Genomic DNA, 24,464 nt, shown 5'->3' on the forward strand with positions numbered 1-24,464 from the left:
AAACTAACTTAGGCATCAGAGATCCATTGACCTAACCCCCACCTCGTGGGCGCGTGAGGCTTAGATCTTTGATCAAAGGTGTCGATTGTTTTGCAAGTGCATTTTCGTCAAGACTGAAGACGGTGGAAATTTGCATCAACAAATTAGTGCTTTCATTGTGAGTTTAATTCACACGCTCGAAGAAGACTCTCGCATTCAAAGTTTCTCGTTCGTTCGTAAATTTTTCATACTTTCTTATTCCTAGATTTTTTTAATTCTTTGAATAGAGGTGAGGAAAAAAAATACAATGACGGGAAATTCGAAAACCACGACGAACGAAACTTCCTACGTTCCAAAGATCTGGATCAAATGATGGAGGATGAGACGTAGCCCTACCACGACGATCCACGAAACTCAAAACGATGGCAAGATGATCAACTTTGCCACCACGGAGCACCACCACCATGGCAGCCATGGAGACCATCGTGGCAGTGGGGAGTGGGCCAGCTCCATGGCAGCAAGCCCACGGTGAGCAGCGAGCAATAAGGCAGTCATAAGCCTAGGCCCATGCCACTTTGCAGCAGCAAGCCCATGCTGCAAGGCAGCCGAGCTAGGTCTAGCGTGGACCGACCCGAGCCACTACCTCAGCAGCACAAACCCAAGTAGCTGTGGGAAGAGAAGCAGCCCAGCGCTCGCATGCCCAAGGCTAGCGCAAGTCCAGTGTTCTCCCGAGTCGAGCCCAGACCCAACATGCACAGGCGCCACAGCCCACTCCCGTGGTGTCTCAAGCAGTCTAAGACCGGTTCAACCATCTCAGTGAAGGGAAATAATGAGATTTATGTGGGATTTCTAGTGACTAGCATGCATATACAATTCATAATTTATATACATAAGCAACAGAAGCATGTTATCACATAATATCAAAGCTATAGTCATGCAAATCCCCTTCAAGAAGCATAGGTCCATATTTGATGCATCTAAGAAATTATTGAAGAACAAAGTGAAGGTATAGTTTTATACCTCTTGATCTAGACTTGAGACCAAGAATGGACCACCTCCAAGCTCTTTGTTCTTGGAACTCCTTGAGCCTAGCTTCCCTCCTTGCTTCCTCCACCTTGCTAGAGTAAGTGCTCCTTAGTTCTCCTTTAGTCTCCAAGGTTGAAGACCTCTAAAGATCCACACCCACTAGTGTAGTGAGATGGATAAGGGAATAACCAAAAGGAAAGAAGATGATTAGCTACTCTTTCCTTTGGTGGCCGGCCTTGTGTGTGTTTTAGAGAGAGAGATGTTTTTTCTTATTTTGTGAAAAATGAGCACACAAAACACTAATGAAACTTTTCACTAAAAGTCCTTTATAAATGTCTAAGAAATGAATCAACAACTTGACTCTCTCTCTCTTCAATGGCCGGCCCCTTTTGTGTTGTTTGGGCTTTGGGCTTTTATCATTTCAAGTCATCTTATGCTTAAATAAAAGCCCAATGGGTTTGGGCTTAATGGGCCCATATTAACCCGAACTTTTCTTTAAGTCCAAAAACGATATTTCATCGCTTCTATGATTTCTTTAGACTTTCTAATTAATCATAACACTTAATTAATCCAATTAATTTATTCCATCATCCTTTAGTTGTCTCACTACAAGAGTGTATCGGTGTACAATCATTTTATGTTCTAATTATCAAGGCAGTGAGGTGATTGGCACCAATCCAATTGATTATATTTAATCCAATCACTTAGTGAATTAAAACTTACTTTTAATTCTCCTTCTTCTTTGACGACTACTTATTTAATCATCTAGAAGAACTCACAAGCCATGAGTGACATCTAACCATATATCATGGCTACCCAAGCTAATGTAGAATTTGTTCGGAGAACCTATTCAATTGGAATTACAATGTAATTCGATCATTCTCTAAAACAATACTCACAATCATATTACTAGGGTATGGATATTTAATGTCAAACCCCTAATATGATTATTCCATGTTATATGATTCAATTGAGTCGTATAGGAACGCTTTCCTTTATGATGCTCGATACTTCGGCCGAATATTCCCGAATCATATCTTAGAGTATTCATCCTCTCATAACGAGGATTAGAGATCCCTTGTTGATCATTCACATGCCTCTGAGAATAAATCACTGACCCCAACAATGCATAAAACACACCCAAGATGAGGTGTGGTCACGTCTCATTATCAAAATGATCAGCAACGTATCCCCAAGACAACTATGATGTCTCAGGTCAAATGATTACTTACATTATTCCAACCATTAGAGTTACTTGCTTGACATGTAAGTAGACCTCCATGCAAGTACTCTCGTTCGATTGTGTTCAGTGAACTCATTCCCTTAATGAGCACCTACATACCTGTCTTAGTGTCACTACACGAATGGGATGAGACTTTGCATCCTTCCAATTCAAGGGGACATAGTATGTACTGGTCTATGCATTGTCAGTATCCCTCTGACAATCCTATGACCAGGAACCTTTTGGACATGATGGTTATGTGAAGAAGGTCTCTATAGTCTAACATCATTAGATTACTTCTTCCATCGATCCATTGTCCATGGATTCACTATTTAGGACATATATCGTTTATTGAGATAGTCCTAATTAGTATCTTTGCCTTTTAATGTATAAGAATCATCTATACACACATTCATTGTCCTGAAAGGTTTCTTCCAAAGATTGACTTTCAGGGCATATCTCCAACACTCAGTTCCAAATTTATGGGCCAACGATTGAACGGGGGGCATTTTCACCCTATTTCTCTGCGGATTTGACATTTCCCAACTCAAATCTCGCACCTGGAGTCTACTACACTTCCGCTACTCAAGAAGACGCATTTAGTCCAAGCTTTTCTAACCCATATGAAGAACAACACTTATTTCGACAAGTTATAGAGTTGACGAATACCTTCGCACAGCAGACGACCTTGGTGAATCAACTCTTGTAGCACACAGAGATGTAACGTGCCCCTGACGATGTGTCCCTAAGTAAGACAAAAGCAGACGAAGAACCAATCCAGCAGCATCCCAACAAGCAGCCACTTAACCAGTCACGAAATGAGCGTATTAATGTAGTATACTCCGGTCTTAGCGTGTGAAAGAGCGTGCACTCTCAGTTAGGCCAACAAACGAACATACACTCACGGTTGGGGCCACACTCCGATAATCAACATAAGCAACCTTCCAGGAGAAGTGTTCATTCGCGGCAAGGCCCGCAAGGAGCATCATCCACCTTATATCGGAGTAGGTAGCACAACGGCTTGCTAAGAATAGCTAGGATTTCCAAAAGAAGATGCCATTCGTTTGATGAGAAATAAAAAAGAAAACGAAGGCACATGCCCTTGTTCTTTAGAAATTTTTCGCTACCCACTTCTACTAAGGCTGAGCTTAATAGGAGCAAGAGACTAGGTGGCAACAACCAGAATGAAATATTATTTAATCGTGGAAATGCCATGTCAGGTGCACCTATCAGAACTTGAATCTGAACTACGATTAAGATCAAGTCTTACCAAAATCGGATTTCTTTTTCGTGCCATATGCACTTAGACTTTACTTTACCCCTTTTTATTAGAAAAATAGTCACTCAATCCGGCTCAAGTTCAACCACAGCCTGTGAGTTACCCGCTCGCCTGCTAGGAACATACCACATGCACCGCAGCCGCGACATAGACGAGCCAAACATATGGAAGAGTAACCTAGACCAGTAGGTCCCGACCGGGGGCAGTCAAGAGCTCTACCACCCCCCAACAAAGGTAAATTCATGAAGAAGAAGAAATATTCCTGACCGAGCGATTGATCAATTTCCCGCACAATGAAGCTACTAACAAGGCGTTTTGATAAGACATGACCAACATAAACGAGTCATCTTTCAATGACAAGATTGAGCAAACGGGACTACCCTATATAGATTACCGGATACAAAGACTACTTCTGTTCCGACAAACGCAACAGCTTAGCCTAATGGCACGATGGGGGCAAACGAGTACTAGAATGACACACCAACCCAATTACTAAGAACCGAGGGTAGGCCTTGTTCTCAACATTTCAGACGATTAAATAATGAACCAGCACATCATCAGTAGCTGAGCATCACGGACCTAGTGGTCCAATTCCTCATTCTGCGCACAACCTGGCCCAAGCCATGTTTTCACAACTGTGCCTACCTACTCCATGGCTCTTGGCAGTCATTGATCTATCACCATGGCTCATAATTGTGCCAATCTTGCACCATGACTCCCAGCCGTGCTGATCTTGTCCTGTGGCTCACACCAACCAAGCCCCAAAAGGGCACACAACGAAACACCTAATGATGGCACAATAATTCTAGGAGCAGCTCACTTCACTTACACCCTTACGAGGGTTCTACAAGTAGTTCAAAGTCTCAAGTAGATCACCAAACAAGACCTCGCAAGCTGAAGATTATTTCAGTTGTCCAACAATCCAGCTTTCCTCAGTTGCACTCACGACAACGACTTCCATGCACTCCAGTGCGAGAAGGTAAACTAATTGCTCTTCAATGCGAGAGGGTAAACTAATAGCTCTCCAGTGCGAGAGGGTAAACTAATTGCTCTCCAGTGCGAAAGGGTAAACTAATTGTTTTCCAGTGCGAGAGGGTAAACTAATTGTTTTCCAGTACAAAAAGGTAAACTAGTTCCCTGACACCTATCTAGGTAAGCTCTCAAGTGCGAAAAGACCACATAGCTTAAAAGATCGAATGCTTGAAGACTAATTAGGCAACGAATGACAGGAGGCAGCAACCACTTTGCACTCAACAGTTCACTCATCCGTCACTTCATCTTCAGCAGCTTCGATCTTAGTAACTAAATCCTTACCTGCTCTATCTATGGCAGCTGAGAAATCAAATTCAAACAGTTTCCTCATTTTCAGCAAGCAACCCAGACAACCCAGTCATTAGCTTCAGTCAGGCCAAGCAGCACAAGTACATGGCCCCTGCCACACCTATTTCTTGGCCCATGTTAAGCCGACTCCTGGCCCCTGCTAGCCGACGTACCTAGGGCTGGGTTTGGTTCAAAACGGTTCAGTTCATTTTTTTTAGTTCGGTTTTGGTTTTTTTTTCCTTCAAAAAAATGAAAATTGAAATTTTAACATCTCCAACACAATCACACTTTAAGTCTTCCACTCCTAAAATAAACAAAACATTAAACAGTTGAGAAACTTGTTCTTGTATAAGAGTTGTATATCTTTTTTAAGAATGCTTACAGACCAGGACCTTAATCTGGCACCTTAGACATTCCTGTAAAAGAGTTTTCTTGTTTAACTTGTGAGACAAACCTTATTCCCTTCTCTTGTGCACGAATTTATTCTTGCCTCATAAATTTACATTGCAGTAGCAAAGGTGCTTATACATTCATGCACATGTTAATTATAATGGTGTTGAAGCCTTAAGTTAAACAAATAAGATTGATGCTTTCTGAAATGGGAACTAGGAACTTGGTAAGGATCAGGGTTACCTTTCAGAATACAGAGTAAGGGAAGAGTAAGGGTTACCTTTTAAACTGAAAGGAGAACGACACCGTTTTACTAATAAAAATATTAATTTATAATTAATTATAAAACTTTGGTTCGGTTTCTGAACCCCAGAAACCAAACCGAACCAACCTAGATTCAGTTTGGTTTGGTTTAACAGTTTCAGTTCGATTTTTTTAGGTTCAGTTTTTTCGGCTTCGGTTTGATTTGGTTTTCGATTTTTTGAACCCACCCCTAGATGTACCACACCACTCTGACGGCTGCTCTGTGGCATCACTACCCAAGAAGAAGACAAGGAAAATTAAGTTTTTCTTACATCGGTACGGTGCGAAGAAGACAAAGAAATCAACGAAAGACGGTTCTTTGCACGGGCAAACAAAGAAGAGTGCTAGGGGAGGGGGAACAAATATCCTCTAGCTTTCTCTCTTTCTTGTAGGGATAAATAATTACCCTCCAAAGTTGATTTAATCCCCTACTTAAGGTAGGCTTAAATAGGCTTTGGAGGCGATTTATTGCCCTTTCCTAAAAGAATCTAATTCCAAGTCCAAGTGAGAATCTGCATCAAAGTTGGAGATCTCTACACCTGCTGCCCTTTCCTGCGAGTATCCCAGCAGGTGTGGGGGCATTTGTGGAGCCAAAAATAATCAAGAGGCGACGAGTGGAGTTTTGGGTAAAAATGACAAAATTATCCTTGAGGTATACCGGAATTCCTACACGCGAGCAGTGGAAAATCCTCCCTCAATCAAGTCAAAAGTGCCCAAATAGGTATTTATTTTTAAACATATTGCATCCATCCTCATCAAATCTTCTCCACAAGGTAACCCCTAAATTAATTGGTAAATTATTCAATTAATTAATTAGCTAATTAAACGCAAATCATGAACCTAGCCCACAAATTCATCCAAGTGGCCGGTTCTCCCTCTCCCAAGGGGGTCGGCCACACCCCTATAAAAACCCCATCACTCTCTCCAAAACTCAATTCCAATTCTCTTGCTAAATTCTCAAAATTCTCCAAACACTTTTCTCTCAAAATTCTAACTTTAGCATCGGAGATTCTTCAACCAAACCCCCCCCCCCATTCATCGTGGGCGCATGAGGCTCTTGGCCTTGACCTAAGGTGTTATTTGTTTTGTAGGTGCAATTTTGTCCAAGAATAAGGAGGAAGAAATTTGCATCCACAACGGTAATGCTTGATAAAAAGTCTCATCTCTCCTCTATGTGAAACCATGGGAATTTGTGATCTTCACAAAGAAATCATGCACGAAGGTCGGCTTCCAGCGACAGAGCTCGGAATTTACAACAATGGGGTCATAAACAAGAAGCTTCCAAAATTTAATCATACTTTCATTTCAGTTATTGTCTATGAGATGTTCTCATATTTTAAAAACACCATACCACAACATCATTACCAATACAATTAAATATATTTCTCATTGTATATAACTAAATTATCATTTGACCATTAATTTTTATAGGATGTTCTTCCACAATATTGATAACTGGAAAAGCTCTCCCTGCTTTGAAAAAGTAACAGTTTTGGTATGTTTCAATTATAAACTTATTATTTTGTTTGCCTTAACTATTACGGAGGTCATATAAAAATTTAAAAGGGAGATATTTGAAATTGTTGGGGTCAATTGCATCCAATGTCTCCGTGTTGGCTCCGGCAATGTTGGCATCAAGTTGATTGAAACCCTTGACTTCTGCAGTTAACTTGCTTACTAAATGCTTGCACTAAAGAAAATGAGCTTTATCGGCTGGTGCACAAGAGTGCACTTCCGTTTTCCCTTTTACTATTAGGGGGTCTTGTGGTTCCAATGCCGCCACTTTTTATGGTCCTTTTCTTTTAGTGCTTTGACCCCAAATAATAGCTTCGAGCTAGTTCAGTGGATAAAATGGCTGGATTTTGACATATATATATATATATATATATATATATATATATATGTGTGTGTGTGTGTGTGTGTGTTCGTTTAATTGTTACACATAGGTCAACAACTAGTCACTTTCATTTAAATGTAGTTAAAGGAACAACTAGTCACTTTGATAGTGTAATAATCTACGAGATTTGAACCATGATTCGTCTGTAATGCCATCGCATCCATGCATAGGCCCTACATTTGACAAAATGTAATAATCTAGGACGTAATCGCTAACGTTATTACAGTTTTATAACAACGTCGACTTTTTGTAACCTCACCATTATCCTTGAATCATGGTGCCCCAGCCCAGGCCTAATGCCACCAGGGCAACTGTCAATGGCCCAAAAATGAAAAAGGCACAAAAAAAAAAACCAAGTAACTAGGTATAAAAATAAAAAATAATGACCAGAGCCCTAATAGGGGCTAGAGGACAAAGCCTAAGTTTGACAAAAGATGAAAAAAGGGCCCAGGTTTTGGACATTACAAAAAAAAAAATATCATAACAGGGACCACTCAGTCCCATTAACCCTAACTTTCAACAAATACATTCACCCTTTCCTGATTCCCCACCCCACTTGTTCCCCACTTCCCCCACTGTCCTGCCGTCCCAGTCCTACCCTGACTCCCTTTTCTTTTCTCTCAATACTCAATTCCTTAACGGAAGAAAATATTTCAGTCAATGGAAGGGAAGATGATGGAGGTCGAAATCCATGGATTGGCTGGAATATGATTCTTTCAACTGTTTTCGTAATGGAAGAACCTTAAAGGAATCTTGGAATGCATCAGAAAGAGAGAAGCATATGTGATATAAAGGTAAAATAATTGTACCTTCTATATAAACAAAAAGAAGCTTCAAATGTTGCAAGTGAGAAAGAAGTCCTAGAGATCCAAGTAAATCATATAGTTTAATTTGGGCTGAATAATGGCCGATTATGATCACAACTATAGATCTGGTTACTCTAATGGCACGGGAGGAGGACCGCACACCAATAAATGGAACAAGACAAGCTATGCAAATGATGAGTGCCGCACAATCATCGTTGGTGCCGATGGAACACGAAGACAAGCCATATTAGCCACTATGACTCAAGATAGGCTAAATGGATTAGTAATCTTATGCATTGAAAATGATGAGATTGAAGACTTGGAGTATGATGATATAATTGATGATTTTGCTTCAAAAAATGTCAGAAGACAATTTCTTAAAGGTTGAAATTTCAAGGAGCTTTGCTAGGAACGGTTGTATATGATTGTATTTTTTATTGTCGGGGTTTAGATACTATGTCCCCCCATTGTATACTTTCTCAAGTAATATAATTTGGGCGTGAGGGCCTAGCCCCCTAGCTTCTACTGTGTTCCAGTCTTCGTAAAATATTTTTTTAAACATAAGTTTCTATATTAAAAAAGGGCACATTTTGAGTTTTCGCACTGGGCACCCAAAAACTCAGGCCCGGTTCATGGAAAGTAAGATTTGATTATGTTTCTTGTAATTTAGACATTGAAACTTAATATGAAAGCTGCTTTGCTATTACGTAACAACATAATTAATATCATAACAATATTATTCTATCATTTCACCATCATTATGCCTACGTTGATAGTGTAGTAATCCACGGCGCAAGAACTAATGTTGTTACAATAATATAACAATGTCGACATTATGTAACCACACCGTCATCCTTGAACCTTGGAAAGTAAAGTTTGATGAGTATGATATAACTTTATGTTTCTTGTAATTTAAACGTTGAAACTTAATGTCACGTTGTAACAATCTTAACATGAAGGTTGCACATTATTATGTAACAATGAGTATCGTGTAATGTAATACAAAATATTATTTCATAATTTTACTATTATTATGTAACGTGACATTGGACAATAAACCAATAATTATAATGTAATCTTACATTTTTTGTAATTAAGACTTAACATCATGTTAAAATTAACATGGCGCCTTACGAATACATGTCCTATAATGGTGTAAGTAAACAATAAGATTGATATTTGACAAAAAAAAAAAAAACAATAAGATTGATAAATTAAGGACCAAGATATAATTTAATAAATACATCAATACACGTGTACCGAGTAACTGCATGTGTGACTAAACCGAGTGTTTTGTAGAACATATATATGATCACTAATTAAGCATATGAGGTGTACAGTGCTCTTGAATTTAAAGAGAATTAAAGAAACTGGGCTAATACATTTTTCACCACATAATCAGAGATTATATGGTTTGCTTTCTCAGTTGGATGAAAGGAATCCCAGAATATGTATTTGCTTGCATCCGTACAGGTGAACGGGTTGTTTCGATTGCATGCGTAGCCCATTTCAAACATCCCAGTAGCACAGCAAGCCACCGCAGCCACCTCGAATCCTGTCAATCGCGAAGAATATTTAATAACCAAAGATGGTCATTCATTCTTTTAGACAAATTATAATATATTATATTTACAATTATTTATACGTGTCGAATTGTAAAATAAAAGTACATAAAAATTAACTATCACATGATCTCCGCCACCCAAAGAATATAATTAATATGTGACAACTTAAATGCTAAAGTGAGAAAAATGGGGCTCTAAAGTTTTGGTCTAGTGGTTGGGTGAAATTCATATTATTGATGTTTCCTGTAAGCACAGCACACTTCATAAGTCACTAGTCACTTACCATACGAAGAAGGCCTTCTTATAATCTGCATGAAAATATCGTATGGGTTTGAAAAAACCAATTTGATCCCAGTAAGCTCTTTATTAAGGCTTGTAGTCAAGGTCTTCAACTTGCCATTGAACTCCAAGGCCACATTGTTGTAACTTGAAATGCAGTCATTTCCACCCATCATATTGGTGGTTCTCTCCAATGGCAAGCACCCCATCGGAGGTAGGCCTCCTAAGGATATTTTCCGAGCTCCGAGACCGTAGAGTTGTTTGATGAAATTTCCTGCAATTCCAATGAGAAAATCTTGGTATAGTTCGATAGAGTATTGATTCGACCGGCCGGGGTATGAGTAGTAGTTTTCAAGGAAATCATTGGTTCCTAAGCTTGTCATGTGCAAAGCTTCATGGATTGTTTGCTTTGCTTTGTTTCCTCCTAGATGAAGTCTCAGTTTGCTCTGGTATTCCTTGTAGTACTGCACTTGCTTCCATAGTGGTATCACAGACTGCGAACAGGGGTAGGAGGTGCAAAACCATTATCATGTTGAATTACAAGGCCTACAATGATGAATTCAGATTTTGAAATAATTTTTTGGGGGTTTTGAACTTCAATCCTTGAAGAAGATTGTTTTAATATTTAATAGATATCTTATTAATGTCATTACATTAAAATTAAAATTATTTCTTATTATACACATTTTAATTCATTATATTTATTTTACTTCCTCTAATTAGAGTACATAAACGTCCGTATCATAATAAATTTTACTAAATTAGTGTACCGAAATATCCGTACCTGAATATATTGTAGTGAATTAGTGGAATAAAAAGATATGCAAAAACATAAGTGTACCGAAAAATTCCATACCTAAATATATGATACTAAACTAATGTACCGAAATGTCGGTACCTAAATATATTATAATAAACTAGTGTACTGAAATGTTCGTATCTAAACATATTATACTAACCTAGTATACCGAAATGTTCGTATCTAAATATATTGTAATGAATTAGTGGCACATAAGAAAATATGCAAAAACATGTGTACAAGAAAATCTTTACGAAAATATTTTCTTATATAAGATACTTATTATAATGAGAATTAAAATTTATAATATTTTCATAAAATTTAATTTATGAACACCATAAAATTATAAATAAAAAAGAGAAACATCTAATATGCTGACATTAAATAGAGTATAGAGACTAAAATTAATTTTTAATCTTGTATAAGACATTTTTCTAAATTTTATCTTATTTAATGATTAAAATCTAGTTTGAACATCATATATATTTTGCCTCGTTCGTAGTCTGTTGATGGCCATTGATTGACTGGTATCGGGTACCATTAATTTTTGTTGCTATTAATTACCAAATAAATAGAGTATTGACAAAAAATATATTGACTAATACCGATAATGTAATAACATATTGTAGATTGACACTCAATACCAAACAATCTTTTACAAAGTAGACATAACTTTAATTTTGTACCAGACAATCAATAGAAGAGATTTTTTGATGTCACCAGTTGTATACAACCATGTGTTTATCTCTTGTCAGTGACAAATCACATATATGACTAGTAATGTGACGAGAGTAATAGACACATTATGGTAGCCATTGGTGATATAGAACAAATTTTCCAGAAAATATTCTCTAGATGTCTAGAGGATGAACAAATAAATAACTATACGAGGAATCTTTATACTAAATATATGGTACGTACTAGCACATCTGAAGTTGCTGTGTCGTAGCCAGTGCCAGCAGAAGCAAAGGTGACTCCGGTTGCAAAATCTGATATGTTATAAGTAGGATCCAAGTAGGCAGGTACGAATGGTTTGAGTCCAAAAGCTTCGGAGATGAAGTCCGTGGGAACTCTGCCATTAGAGAATCTCCCAGTAGGCTTGCCACCGGCAAAGTCACGGCCATAAGGCGGAAAGTTGCTCCTGGCAATTGTGGGAATCTGGTTGTTGTTCCCAGCATCGACCGATGAGTCTCCGAACACAATGATTGCTGGAACTTTGGCACCAATTCTGGTGACCAGAAGTAGGCATTGAATTAGAAGAAGCCATGAAATGTGCATGTATGCCATGATCAGCTGCTTTGCCTATTAAGAATTACATGGAGTGAGGAGGGGAGCTTCTCGTGTATAAATAACCTTGTTTGGAACATAAATACAAGTTCGAAATTATAGGCATCGGAGTGGAGAAGTGGTTGGAAGTTTAAATTTGTCGCTAGTACTACACTCTGATTGGTCTGCAAGGAGATATCTAATTTTCTAGAATGGAAAAAAAAAAAAAAAATCTTTGTTTTACAAGAGCTATGGATGTACCATTAATTGAACCACTGAACGCACTGTCCTATATAATCTAAAATACAAATTGTCAAATTGCTTCTAGAATATATTTAAAGCAATATATATTTCTGCAGGGTGCTGAGACAATCAATTAATTCAAACAGGGTAGAAAAGGCAGGTGGCTACCTATATTTTCTATTATATTTGTTGTAGACGACCAAGCTTCTAGTACAATGTATGTTTAGACGGATGTTAATTTGATAACCATATCGTTTTTAGTTTTTAACTTTCATCTTTGGTGCTAGAGATATAGAGAGAAAGGATGGATGAAGAATGTTGGTGGGAGGGGAGGTGAAGAAATAAAGATGAGTGAATGAAAACAAATTCCTGAAATTGAAAACAACTTAAAACAGATATTGTTTTCAAGTTTGGGAGCTAATAATTGTGCATAATTAGATTTTCAAACTGCCAATAATAATTTCCTTAAGTTTTCATTTTGTGTACCTTTCCTCCTACATTCCTTCCTCAACTCTTATTCGTCTCTCATTTCTCCATATTTCAAACACAAAATGTAAAAGCTAAAAATTATAAATAAAAATATTTTAGTTTGATGATGTTCGAGTCCAAAAAGAATATTTCTCAAGATTTTCCCCTTATTAACTTTCTCAGGTGAGTGAAAAAGTTCAAGGAGAGGGGAAACTACTCTATCCCAGGGCAAATCGTATCACAAGTCTCTTTGAGGGCTTACACAGGGGTTTTAGTCTCTTTTTCAATTTTTATAGATCGCCCACAAAAAGAATTACGGACAACAAAATTCGAACCTAGATCTTGTCTAGTGAACAGAACCCTTATTAATTTTATTGTTTCAATAACGTGATATTTGTACTACATACATTTACGAGTCGTCTTGCAAGCAACGTAGCACAGAGGGACCTTATTGTTGTACCAATAAATGTTGCAACGATTGATGTCGTCGCTTCTTTTTCCATTCACGAGGTTAGACTTTGGGTAAAGATACGTTGAATGACATCTACCAAATGCAATTAACCATGCAAACGCGTAAACTATGTAAGTACGAAGTTGTAAATTATTGTAACGAAGAAAGTTCTCTCAATAGGCGCCGAGTTTTCAAAATATCATGTTGATCGCACTGGCAGGCATGTATCAAAAGATCATATGAATATTTCGATTAAGAAATCATTAATGATGTGAGAATGTGAGGGCGAAATTCCACACACTAAACCATGCAAGGATTTATAAGAGATTGAATTAATCAACATCTTGTTAATTGGTTTTATAGTAGAGTTTCAACTTCTTTAATGTATCAAAGCAGATTATCCCACGTTTGAAGCCAACGGTCACACGTGCTTCCCATCACTCACAATGATGGAAAGAAGGACCTTGCATGAACTTATAAGTGAGCTGGGCTACTTCCAATTGCCCATTAAATGGAAACCTAACTTTTTTTCATGTCACTCACTTTAACGATTACGCTGGCCTTTACAACTACTACACCAAAAATACAGCCAAATGTGGGGGGAGAGAGAGAGTTAGAGTTAAAAACCATGTGGTTGCTACCTCACATGAAAGTGACTAGTTCCATTGAAAATGGCCTAGGGTTTAGTTTTCTGAAGCATTCCCAACAGAAATGGAGGTGCTAAGCTTGATTATTAAATACATCATTTATGTGTCTTTTAAAGCGATAAACTTATCATTATTAGGGTTTATTTTTGGCCATACATGTTTGATGTGCAGTGTTGTATAAGTGCTTTTGCCTGAGCTTCATCTGTGAGATATGTTAATTTGGGTTTATACCGCGGCATCCTTCATATGTTGGGAGATTTGGAAATCTAGATGTAATTGTATTTTTCATGGTTCAGTTCCTTCTTTGGAGTATACGGCCGAGAAAGCTTCTCGGGCTGCGGCGGAGTTTTTCAAGGTAAATGGATCTCAAGAAGGTTCCAATACTCCTTTGCCGAATTTGGTTGTCTCTCATCCCCATTTTTGGGAGCCCCCTCCCTATTGGAGTTATCAAGGCAAATTTTGATAGTGCTTGGTCAAGCAATACTCTTCAGTCTGGATTGGGAGTTGTCTTCCGCTCATCCAACGGGACTATTATTAATGGAGTTTCCACCCCTTGCCTATCTTCATCTGCTCTTCAAACTGAGGCCAAGGCAGTTCTTCTTGCCGTCCGTTCAGCAAAGGATAGCAACTTTAGCGATGTGGTTTTTGAATCCGACTTGTTGGAGCTTATCAGAAACTTAAAAAATGATTTCAAGAAAGCCAATTGGACCATTTTTCCCTTGCTCATCCAAATTCGGAACCTATCTTCTCAGTTTCGCTCGCTCAACTGGCGGTGGGTTCCTCGTCAAGCGAATAGTGCAGCCGATTGGGTTGCGTCGCATTGTAAAAGAGGGATGTGTTCTGATGTTTAGGTCATACGACCCCCATCCTCTCTAGTTCATATTTTGTCCAAAGATGGTCTCCCTTGCCCTCCTTAATTCTCCTGGAGTTGAGACTGTGGAGAAGTACAGATTGGACTTTAGCCTCTCTTTTAGGTCGTGCTCTGTCTCCTCCTAGTCTTAACACTAGGGTGAGTCCTTGTTGACTCTATCTCTTTTTTTCTGCTGTTCGGTTCCTGTTGTTTTTTTCCTTTCCTTGTATTGCGGCTTGGCTGCTGGGCTTTGCCCTTATGAATGGTTCATCTTTGTAAAAAAAATACATAAGATTTGGACAGTTATCGTTATCAATTAATCCTCACATATCTCTACTAATCTCTACTAATTAATGAAATCTTTTTTGTCAACCAAAACATGATGAAAAGACAACTTAGTCTTCTATCAAACAAAAAGATGGGCAATAATGTAATTTCACAGATCTAAAACGATATTGGATCACCCAAAGATATTCTTTGATCTCAATCCTTTTATGTAACTGTCATAGACCAACAAATCTGGCAGCTTATTATTTTCACAACATTAATTAGTCTGTGGATCAATGCTGAAAAATGTCCCAAAATTCTACTGGAAAAAATTAAAATAAAATCAAACTAATTAACCTCTCTAAATGTATAAAAACGCTAAGTGACCAACCTTTTATATCTTAATTATAATGCTAATGCTACAGCAGAAGAACGAGCTTTTTCCTAATTGTGAACAAATGATATTATCTACATTAACGAAAGGGAGATGAGCTTCCTCCTAATTAAAACTGTTAAAATGTGAAACAATCAAACCAAAATGCACAGGGTAAACAAATTAAAGGGAGTACCATATGTATAGAGTTATGAATTGAAGATGTGAATTTAGTTACGAATCTCTTTAATCCTAACTTATTAAGTAGTAGAGTTGGCCTGAAACAACTTTTGTAGATTATCAAAGACGGGCCAGAAGTCCACTACCAACAACACTGATATTGTCCTTGTTGATGCACAAAATAAGTGGGGACTTTGGTACAACAGAAAGTGTTAAGTTTGTGACCTTCGCTTGATTGCTCCGGTCACTGGTGTGGATAAGTATGTAAATGGATAGAGAAAGGGAAGCAAACACAAGATGTACGTGGTTCACCCAGATTGGCTACGTCCACAGAGTAGAGGAGTTCTCATTAATTATGAAGGGTTTACACAAGTACATAGATTCAAGCTCTCCTTTAGTGAGTACTAGTGAATGATTTAGTACAAATGACATTAGAAAATATTGTGAGAGAATGATCTCTATTATAGAAGAGAGTTTCTAGTTTCATTCTGACATTGACACGTGTCGTGTTATGATTGGCTTTTGATGTTAACACGTGTCGCGCTATGATTAGCTTCTGATGCTGACACGTGTCGCGCTGTGATTGGCCTCCTGGTTAGAAGGAAACTCTTCTGGGTCCTTGACGGTATAACGTTGACCGGTGCTCAGTAGTTTTGGGATTGGTCAAGTATGGTACAAACAATGCTCTCCTAAGTTCCCGAGTGAAGGAAGCTTTTCGGTTGGGGACTTGCAAGATCCAAGCCATTGAGTAATCACGAAACTTCTAAGTACCGAAGTGTGGTATCATTTTTACTTGCCTTATCTGTCTCATATGTAGATGTGGCATCTTCTTTGGAAGTACTTTTCCTCCATCCAGGGGTGGTATTTTTAACCGATGAAGAGGCACAAAGTAGTGTATCAATTTCACTTGAAGCTTACTTGTAGTTTCGGGCTTGGTCAAGTGTAATACAAACCCTATAGTAGGAGTCCCCCAAGTCGCCGAGCTAGGAGATTTGCCGAATGAGGTAACAGACAAGGTAAGCAATCAGACTTCCAAGCAAGCAACCTGGATCGGAGGTTCGACTTCGGCTTCCAGTTGATTGTTCTCATTCTTCTTGTGTCGTAAATAGCACCAATGATAAGGAGAAGCAAATGGAGAAAAGATGATATGAGATACTTTTGCTTTTGAAGAAGTAACTTTCCACAGGCTTATTCTTGAACTGGGCTGGAGGGTTTTCTGGTTTCCTCCATAGTATAAGGCCGACTCAAGAATTTGAGGGTCAAAACAAGTCCATCAAATCTATAGTACGTTCGACCCTGATGATATCGGATACTTTTGCTATTGACAAAGTAGTGGATGTATCGGTACGTGTTCTGTTACGCTTGTCTCCACATGTTTCCTTGTATCATTCTCACTTGCCCTATCTATTCCTCAGGCAGATGTAGTATCTTCTCTAGAAGCATAAGATGTTGAAGATGAGTACTCGAGAGCAATGCCAGGTAAGTAATCAGGCAAGGGGTTATAGGCAGTCAATTCCTGACTGGAAGCTTGATTCCAAGTACTGACTGATTGCTCTCTTTCTACTTGTCTTGCAGGTAAGAACAAGGCCAAAGGAAAAGACAAGGAAAAAGCATGATATAAGATACTCTTGCTTTTAACCCTATGATATGAGATACTCTTGCTCTGGTGTGGCTTGTTTGCAGAGGTATTATCGGGAGGAAAAGAAGCTGAGTATTTCGAGAGACTCTGCTGAGAGTGCCCTCTCGGATGTGAAGAAAAGTTGAGCATTTTTTTTTATTTACAGGTCTGCCTGGCTGTAAAGGATGAAGGTCGACATATATATGAGTCTCCCTAACAACAAGTAGTAATGCTATTCCTTTACCCTTCTTGGTCATAACAATGTAGTGGGAGCTGCAAGCTTCACGTGTTTTAACTTTGTTAGAGCACTTTGAAAAAATGGTCTGTGGTATCTGGAAAGCTGATGTTGCGTGTGAAGATTGCAGATAAGCTTTATCCAAGGAAATCTGGCTCTCGAAGTTCAAAGAGCGGTGCCTCTTCAGTTTTCGAACAAGCAATCATGTCGGGGATCTGGCTCTCGAGATTCAGAGAACTGTGCCTCTTCGATTTTTGAGAAAACAATCTTGTTGGGAGTCTGGCTCTCGAGATTTGGAGAGCAGTGTCTCTTCGATTTTTTAGAAAGTAATCATGTTGGGAGTCTGACTCTCGAGATTCGAAGAGCAGTGTCTCTTTGATTTTTGAGAAAGTAATCTTGTTGGGAGTCTGGCTCTCGAGATTCGGAAGGCGGTGCCTCTTCGATTTTTGAGCACGTAATCCTGTTGGGAGTCTGGCTCTCGAGATTCGGAGAGCGGTGCCTCTTCGATTTTTGAGAAAGCAATCATGTTGGGAGTGTTTTCTCGAATGTGAGTAAAGGTTGGGCATTTTTACCTGTCTGCCTTGCCACAAAGCACAGAGGTTGACACACATAGAGACTTTTTAGTTATCAAGCAGTGGTGTTGTTCCTTTACCCTTGTGGGTAATAGTAGGGTAGTTGGACCTTCCAAAGTTATGTGTCTAAACTTTGTCAGAGATCTTTGGCAAAGTTATCTGTGGTACCCGATGAGCTGATGTTGCGTGTGAAAAGTGGTGCCTTTTCGAAATCCGAAGAGTGGTGCCTCTTCAATTTTTGAACCAACGACCATGTTGCCCTTTCTTTGCTATTCCTTTACCCTTCTTGGTCATAGCAATGTAGTGGGAACTGCAAGCTGCACATGTCTAAACTTTGTCAGAGATCTTTGGCAAAGTTATCTGTGGTACCCGAGGAGTTGATGTTGCGTGTGGAAAGTGGTGCCTCTTCGAAATCCGGAGAGTGGTGCCTTTTCGATTTTTGAACCAACGGCCATGTTGCCCTTTCTTTTATAAGGGCACCAATTGTGTGCAATAAGTACATTCATAGAGTTATTGCTGGTAGGATTTTTCCCCTTATTTTTGTACTTAAGAGATTTATTGCACCTTATTTCTCCTTTATCATTTCTAAGAATGTCTGGCCCATCCGATCGTCGTTTTGACTTGAACTTTGGTGAAGATGCAGCCATGCCTTCTTAATATAACATATGGCGCATATCCTTTTTATCTCCTACTGGTCCTCTTACCGTTAGGGACTCTGTGATGAAGAATGATATAAATGCTGCGGTGGTGGCCAGGAACCTTCTCACTCCTAAAGATAACATACTACTTTTCAAATGGTCTAATGAGTTAGTTGTTAAGGATTCTCTGGCTCTCAGTGTTCAGTGTGCAGGTTCTGTGTCTAATATGGCCCAACGCCTATTTGCTCGAACCCGCCAAGTTGAATCATTGGCGGCTGAAATGATAAGTCTCAAACAGGATATCAGAGAGCTCAAGCATAAGAATAAACAGTTGCACAAGCTTGCACATGACTATGCTACAAACATGAAGAGAAAGCTTGACCAGCTGCAGGAATCTGATGGTCAGATTTTACTTGATCATCAGAGGTTTGTGGGTTTGTTCCAAAGGCATTTATTTCCTTCGTCTTCTAGGGCTGTACCTCGTAATGAAGCTCCAAATGATCAACCTTCGGTGCCTCCTCGTTCTAGGGTTCTACCCAGTACTGAGGCTTTGAATGATCACCCTTCGGTGCCTACTCTTTCTGGGGCTCTGTCGACTGCTGAGACTTCTCATGATCAACCTTTGTGAAGGCTCCCTCTTGTTTGTTTATTTTGATTCATGTATATGTACATATTTGTAACTTATCGGAGATATCAATAAACAAACTTTGCTTCATTTCAACGTATTGTGTTAAATACACCAATGTCTTCTTCACTAAGTTCTTTGAATTTTTTCTTTTGTTGAAACTTGTATGTTGAAGCTTTAAGAGTGAAGCATGTATGTTGAGGTAGTGCTCCCTTAATTTCCTGAGTGAGGAAAACTTCTCGGTTGGAGACTTGAAAAATCCAAGTCACTGAGTGGTCGTGAGACTTCCGAGTATCAAGGTATAGTAGCATATGGTAGGAGTCCCCCAAGTCTCCGGTCGAGGGAGTTGACGAATGAGGCATTTCCTTTCTAAGTGGTAGCCCAAAACCCCTCTTTCATATATATTTGTTATGAAAGTTGTTAGGCCCAAAGAAGAGGAGGCCTAGGCAATTTTTTTTTTCAAATTTTCGAATTTGTGAATTTTCGAATTTTTGAATTTTCGAATTTCCGAAAAATAAAATTATATATATATATATATTAAAGCTTTGGTGTTGAACCTTTGTTAGAAGCTTTGAGGTTGAAGCTTTGTTGGGCACCATGAATTGATTTTGCTTCACACTATCTTGATCAAGATAGTGTGAAGCTTTTGTAGGTGAAGCTTTTGTAGGTGAAGCTTTTGTGGGTCAAGCTTTTGTGGGTCAAGTTTTTGTAGGTGAAGCTTTTGTGGGTCAAGCTTTTGTGGGTCAAACTTTTATGAGTGAAGCTTTTGTAGGTGAAGCTTTTGTAAGTGAAGCTTTTGTGGGTCAAGCTTTTGTGGGTCAAGCTTTTGTGGGTCAATCTTTTATGGGTCAAGCTTTTGTAGGTGAAGCTTTTGTGGGTCAAGCTTTTATAGGTCAAACTTTTGTGGGTCAAGCTTTTGTAGGTGAAGCTTTTATGGGTGAAGCTTTTATGGGTGAAGCTTTTGCTTTTGTGGGTCAAGCTTTTGTAAGTGAAGCTTTTGTGGGTGAAGCTTTTGTAGGTCAAACTTTTGTGGGTCAAACTTTTGTAGGTTAAGCTTTTGTGGGTCAAACTTTTGTAGGTCAAGCTTTTATGAGTCAAGCTTTTGTGGGTCAAGCTTTTGTGTTGAAGCTTTTGTGGGTCAAGCTTTTGTGTTGAAGCTTTTGTGGGTCAAGCTTTTGTGTTGAAGCTTTTGTAGGTCAAGCTTTTGTGTTGAAGCTTTGTAGGTGAAGCTTTGGAGTTGAAGCTTTTGTTGGGTACCATGAATTGATTTTGCTTCACACTATCTTGATCAAGATAGTGTGAAAATTTTGAGAATTTTTAGTTGTCCTCCATTGATGAAGCTTTTGTTGGTGAAGTTTTTGTGTTGAAGCTTTTGTGGGTAAAGCTTTTGTGTTGAAGCTTATTTTTAGGTACCATGAATTGATTTTGCTTCACACTATCTTGATCAAGATAGTGTGAAGCTTTTGAGAATTTGTAGCTATCCTCCATTGATGAAGCTTTTGTTGGTGGAACTTTGGTGGTGAAGCTTTGTTGGGTACCACGAATTGATTTTTCTTCACACTATCTTAATCAAGATAGTGTGAAGCTTTTGAGAATTTGTAGTTGTCCTCCATTGATGGAGTTTTGTTGAATTTCCCAATTTTTTTTTTTTTAGGTAACTAGAAATTTGAAAATGTGGGAGAGACAACATATACAAATTTTGCTTCCACACTGTTGAGCAAGAGATTGTGATGCAAGTTACACCTTGTAGTAGTAGAAGGTTTGGATGAACCATATAAATTGAATTTGCTTCGAACAGTCTTGAATTTGCTTCGAAGGTTTGAGAATTGTAGTTACCCTCCATTGATGAAGCTCTTGTTGGCACCATAAATTGGTTTTGCTTCACACTGTCTTGGTCAAGAGTGTGTGAAGCTTTTGAGAATTGTGGTTGAACTCTTTTGATAAAGCTTTTGTTGGCACCATAAATTGGTTTTGCTTCACACTGTCTTGATCAAGAATGTGTGAAGCTTTTGAGAATTATGGTTGCCCTCCATTGATGAAGTTCTTGTTGGCACCATAAATTGGTTTTGCTTCACACTGTCTTGATCAAGAGTGTGTGAATCTTTTGAGAATTATGGTTGCCCTCCATTGATGAAGCTCTTGTTGGCATCATAAATTGGTTTTGCTTCACACTGTCTTGATCAAGAGTATGTGAAGCTTTTGAAAATCGTGGTTGAAAGCTTTTGAGAATCGTGGTTGAACTCCTTTGATGAAGCTCTTGTTGGCACCATAAATTGGTTTTTCTTCACACTGTCTTGATCAAGAGTGTGTGAAGCTTTTGAGAATTTTGGTTACCCTCCTTTGATGAAGCTCTTGTTGGCACCATAAATTGGTTTTGCTTCACATTGTCTTGATCAAGAGTGTGTGAAGCTTTTGAGAATTGTGGTTGGCCTCCATTGATGAAGCTTTTGTTGGCACCATAAATTGGTTATGCTTCACACTGTCTTGATCAAGAGTGTGTGAAGCTTTTGAGAATTGTGGTTGCCCTTTATTGATGAAGCTCTTGTTGGCACCATAAATTGGTTTTGCTTCACACTATCTTGATCAAGAGTATGTGAAACTTTCTACGAGTTGTAGTGTTTGCATTGTTACATAAGGGAAATGTCTGAAGCAGATGCAAGAGGGCTAAATAGCTTGATTTTCATATGCCATGCACTGAAATTGTTGTTGACTTGCAATAAGACTTTGTTGGTGACAATAACTCTTGTTGGGCATAAGTGCTCCCCTAGTTGAGTTGTCAAGCTTGAGGGTTTTTTATTATTTGTGAATGCTAGGAGTTCTAATGTACAAGTTGTAACACTCGTCTTCTGGTAGGTGGAATGAATGGTGAGTTGCTTTCATCACTTGGTTAGTGGTACGAATGTGAGTTCATTCATCACCTTTCATCACATTTCATCACCTAGTTAGTGGCACGAGGATGAGTTCCTTCTTCACCTGGTTGGTGGCATGAATGGCAAGTTGCCAAATGATATTAGAGTACGGGTTGTACATTTCATCACCTGGTTGGTGGCATGAAGATGAGTTCCTTCTTCACCTGGTTGGTGGCATGAGTGGCAAGTTGCCAAATGATATTAGAGTATGGGTTGTACATTTCATCACCTGGTTGGTGGCATAAAGAAGAGTACAGGTTGTACATTTCATCACCTGGTTGGTGGCATGAAGATGAGTTCCTTCTTTACATTTCATCACCTGGTTGGTGAGAATAAGGGCAAGGTGTCTAGGCACATTGTAGCAAGTGTCGAATGACACAAAGTATGTTAAACCCTTTCGAAGCACAGTTGGCTTATGTATGGATGTGTTAGAATGTATGCTGTTTATGTATGAATATGTTGGAATGTATGATGTTTATGTTGATTGATATGAGTGATGCTTATGAATGTTTTGTTATGCATGAAGGGATCCATGCTTTTGATATGTGAACCATGTTCGTTGTAACCCTTAGTATCACATACTTTGTGTCAAAGTACGCATGTTGAAGCTCTGAGTTGGAGTATAAGGGTAGGTCAGCGTAGACCAAATGTTCCAGTGCTAGGAATGAAAAAGACTCAGAAGAAGTTGTCTGAATTCCATTTTCTTTAAATATTTGCCGAATGGCTTGTGTGACAAAAGATCTCAAGCGGTTGAGAGTCAAAATATTTGTAATGTGTATGCCTTCTTATAATAGCATTTCCTTCAGTACCTAGTCCTCCACTTTGAAAGAGTGAGGCTTGACCCTATAGTCATAATAGTCGACGGTACATTCACCCTCGGTTGTCTTGATACGAACTTTTATCCCTCTTGTTGTAATGGGCTTGCTGAAAGTAAAAATCATTCCTTTTACCAAGAGACAGATACGTTTGGTGACTTAGCGAGTAGCTAAATGAGGCAGGAGATGATGCAATGGGTGTCTGAATGGCCAAAATCTCCTCACTTGGTAGAACTTGATTTCCACTTCCCACTTGTTGATAAAGGTTAACCATATGAGGGTTCCCTTGGTATATCCTTGCTTCGGTGGAGGCGTGGTTGTAAGCCTGCGCCATCACCTCAGAGTAAGTCTTCCAAGTGTTGGCATTGATCATGTACTTGAAGAAACAATCATGTAGGCCTGCCGTGAAGACCTTGAGGGTGGTCTTGTCATCTACCTCAATGCAGCGAGAATACTCATGGTTGAAGCGACCGGTATACTCTCGTAGTGACTCGTCCGGCTTCTGGCGAATAGTGTACAAGTAATCAGTTTATAGCTCCGTCAGAGAGGGTGGAGGGGAAAAGAAGACATCGCTCTTCGTCGGTGTGCATCCGATATGCCATGGTGGACTCAAAGAGGTTAAGGTGTTCAATTGGGTCCTCCCTTCCAGTATAGAGTTGTAAACCAAGCTTTTGTTTTGTCTTCGCTTGAAGGGGGTGTCGAGGATTCTCATTGTAAGAGGGCCAGGCCTGGGTTGGTTCCAGTTAGGTATCTCAGCCTGACGTTCGACCTTCATCTTGTTTACTTCCTCAATGAAATGTAAGACAAGGGAGTCCTGAGTGGAGTCATGTACCACTAGAATTTTCTTGCGTAAGTCTCCATCGCCTCTTGGAAGTAGGAAAGTTTGAGCAAGAGCGTGTGGTTTTTCCTTAGACTCGCCGTACTGACTTCTAGGGCGAGTCTGTCGGAATACCTCAGAGTCCCCTGTACCTTCATGTTCATCTGGGACCTGACATTCCTTCTCTAGATTGGCAGCTGGCCTGAGTCGTGGGATGGGACTGAGTCTTTCAGAAACCCTTGGGTCATTGATCTTCGAGCATATGTGGATGGGATTATCTCGACGTTATTTTAGAAAGCCTCGGCAGTCGTGATAAACGGCTTTTGATCATTCCAACCCTTCTGCAAGGAGGTGTCTTCCTCCACTTCTCCTGCTTCCGGTCGAAGCATCTAGGTTGAGAGAAGTCTAATGTTGATCAATGTTTTGATGATTAGCTCGCTCCTCATCAGGGATACCCATGTCAAAGGGAGGCAACCCTCCTTGTTGGGGGCACCCAAATGATGGTTGATGTCCACATAGGCAACGAGCTCGCGTGTTTGAGTACGTCTAGTTTTGTGGAACGTCTCAAAGAGCTTATCACACTGCTCCTAGAGGACCTCATTCTTCATTGCTATCTTATTATTCT

The 24,464-nt window shown here is 39.2% G+C and overlaps 3 protein-coding genes across 4 annotated transcripts in view; 2 read left to right on the forward strand and 1 right to left on the reverse strand.

Annotated features, from left to right (window-relative positions):
• The window catches only part of LOC126634667 (uncharacterized), a 74,388-nt gene that overhangs the window by 11,742 nt on the left and 38,182 nt on the right, over positions 1-24,464 (forward strand). Inside the window, exon 1 of one of the 2 annotated variants that reach the window (XM_050305208.1) lies at positions 18,027-18,037. The exons of the other annotated variant lie outside the window; for it this stretch is intronic. The gene's annotated coding sequence lies outside the window, so the exon portion shown is untranslated. Of the gene's footprint in view, positions 1-18,026; positions 18,038-24,464 lie in introns of those variants that run through there. 2 annotated transcript variants of the gene reach the window in all.
• LOC126581854 (GDSL esterase/lipase At2g04570-like) lies at positions 9,429-12,211 on the reverse strand. Its single transcript, XM_050245785.1, has 3 exons — positions 11,787-12,211; positions 10,071-10,560; positions 9,429-9,777 (listed from the first exon to the last, which is right to left on the reverse strand). Exons 1-3 carry the CDS (start codon positions 12,150-12,152, stop codon positions 9,584-9,586), a joined length of 1,050 nt encoding a protein of 349 aa, XP_050101742.1. The 5' UTR covers positions 12,153-12,211; the 3' UTR covers positions 9,429-9,583.
• LOC126633755 (uncharacterized) lies at positions 14,300-14,791 on the forward strand. Its single transcript, XM_050304324.1, has one exon. The coding sequence runs from the start codon at positions 14,300-14,302 to the stop codon at positions 14,789-14,791; it is 492 nt and encodes a 163-aa protein (XP_050160281.1).

The sequence above is a fragment of the Malus sylvestris genome, chromosome 9 (assembly GCF_916048215.2).
Source record: "Malus sylvestris chromosome 9, drMalSylv7.2, whole genome shotgun sequence".
In the NCBI taxonomy this organism is placed as follows: Eukaryota; Viridiplantae; Streptophyta; class Magnoliopsida; order Rosales; family Rosaceae; genus Malus; species Malus sylvestris.

Bases quoted from the DNA above. Each gene is read 5' to 3' on its own strand.
- LOC126581854 (XM_050245785.1), bottom strand. From the start codon at position 12,152: ATGGCATACATGCACATTTCATGGCTTCTTCTAATTCAATGCCTACTT. The intron at 10,561-11,786 runs GTACGTACCATA...CCCTGTTCGCAG, and splicing joins CAGCAACTTCAGATGTGCTA to TCTGTGATACCACTATGGAA. The intron at 9,778-10,070 runs GTAAGTGACTAG...CGCGATTGACAG, and splicing joins AAGAAGGCCTTCTTCGTATG to GATTCGAGGTGGCTGCGGTG.
- LOC126633755 (XM_050304324.1), top strand. From the start codon at position 14,300: ATGGATCTCAAGAAGGTTCCAATACTCCTTTGCCGAATTTGGTTGTCT.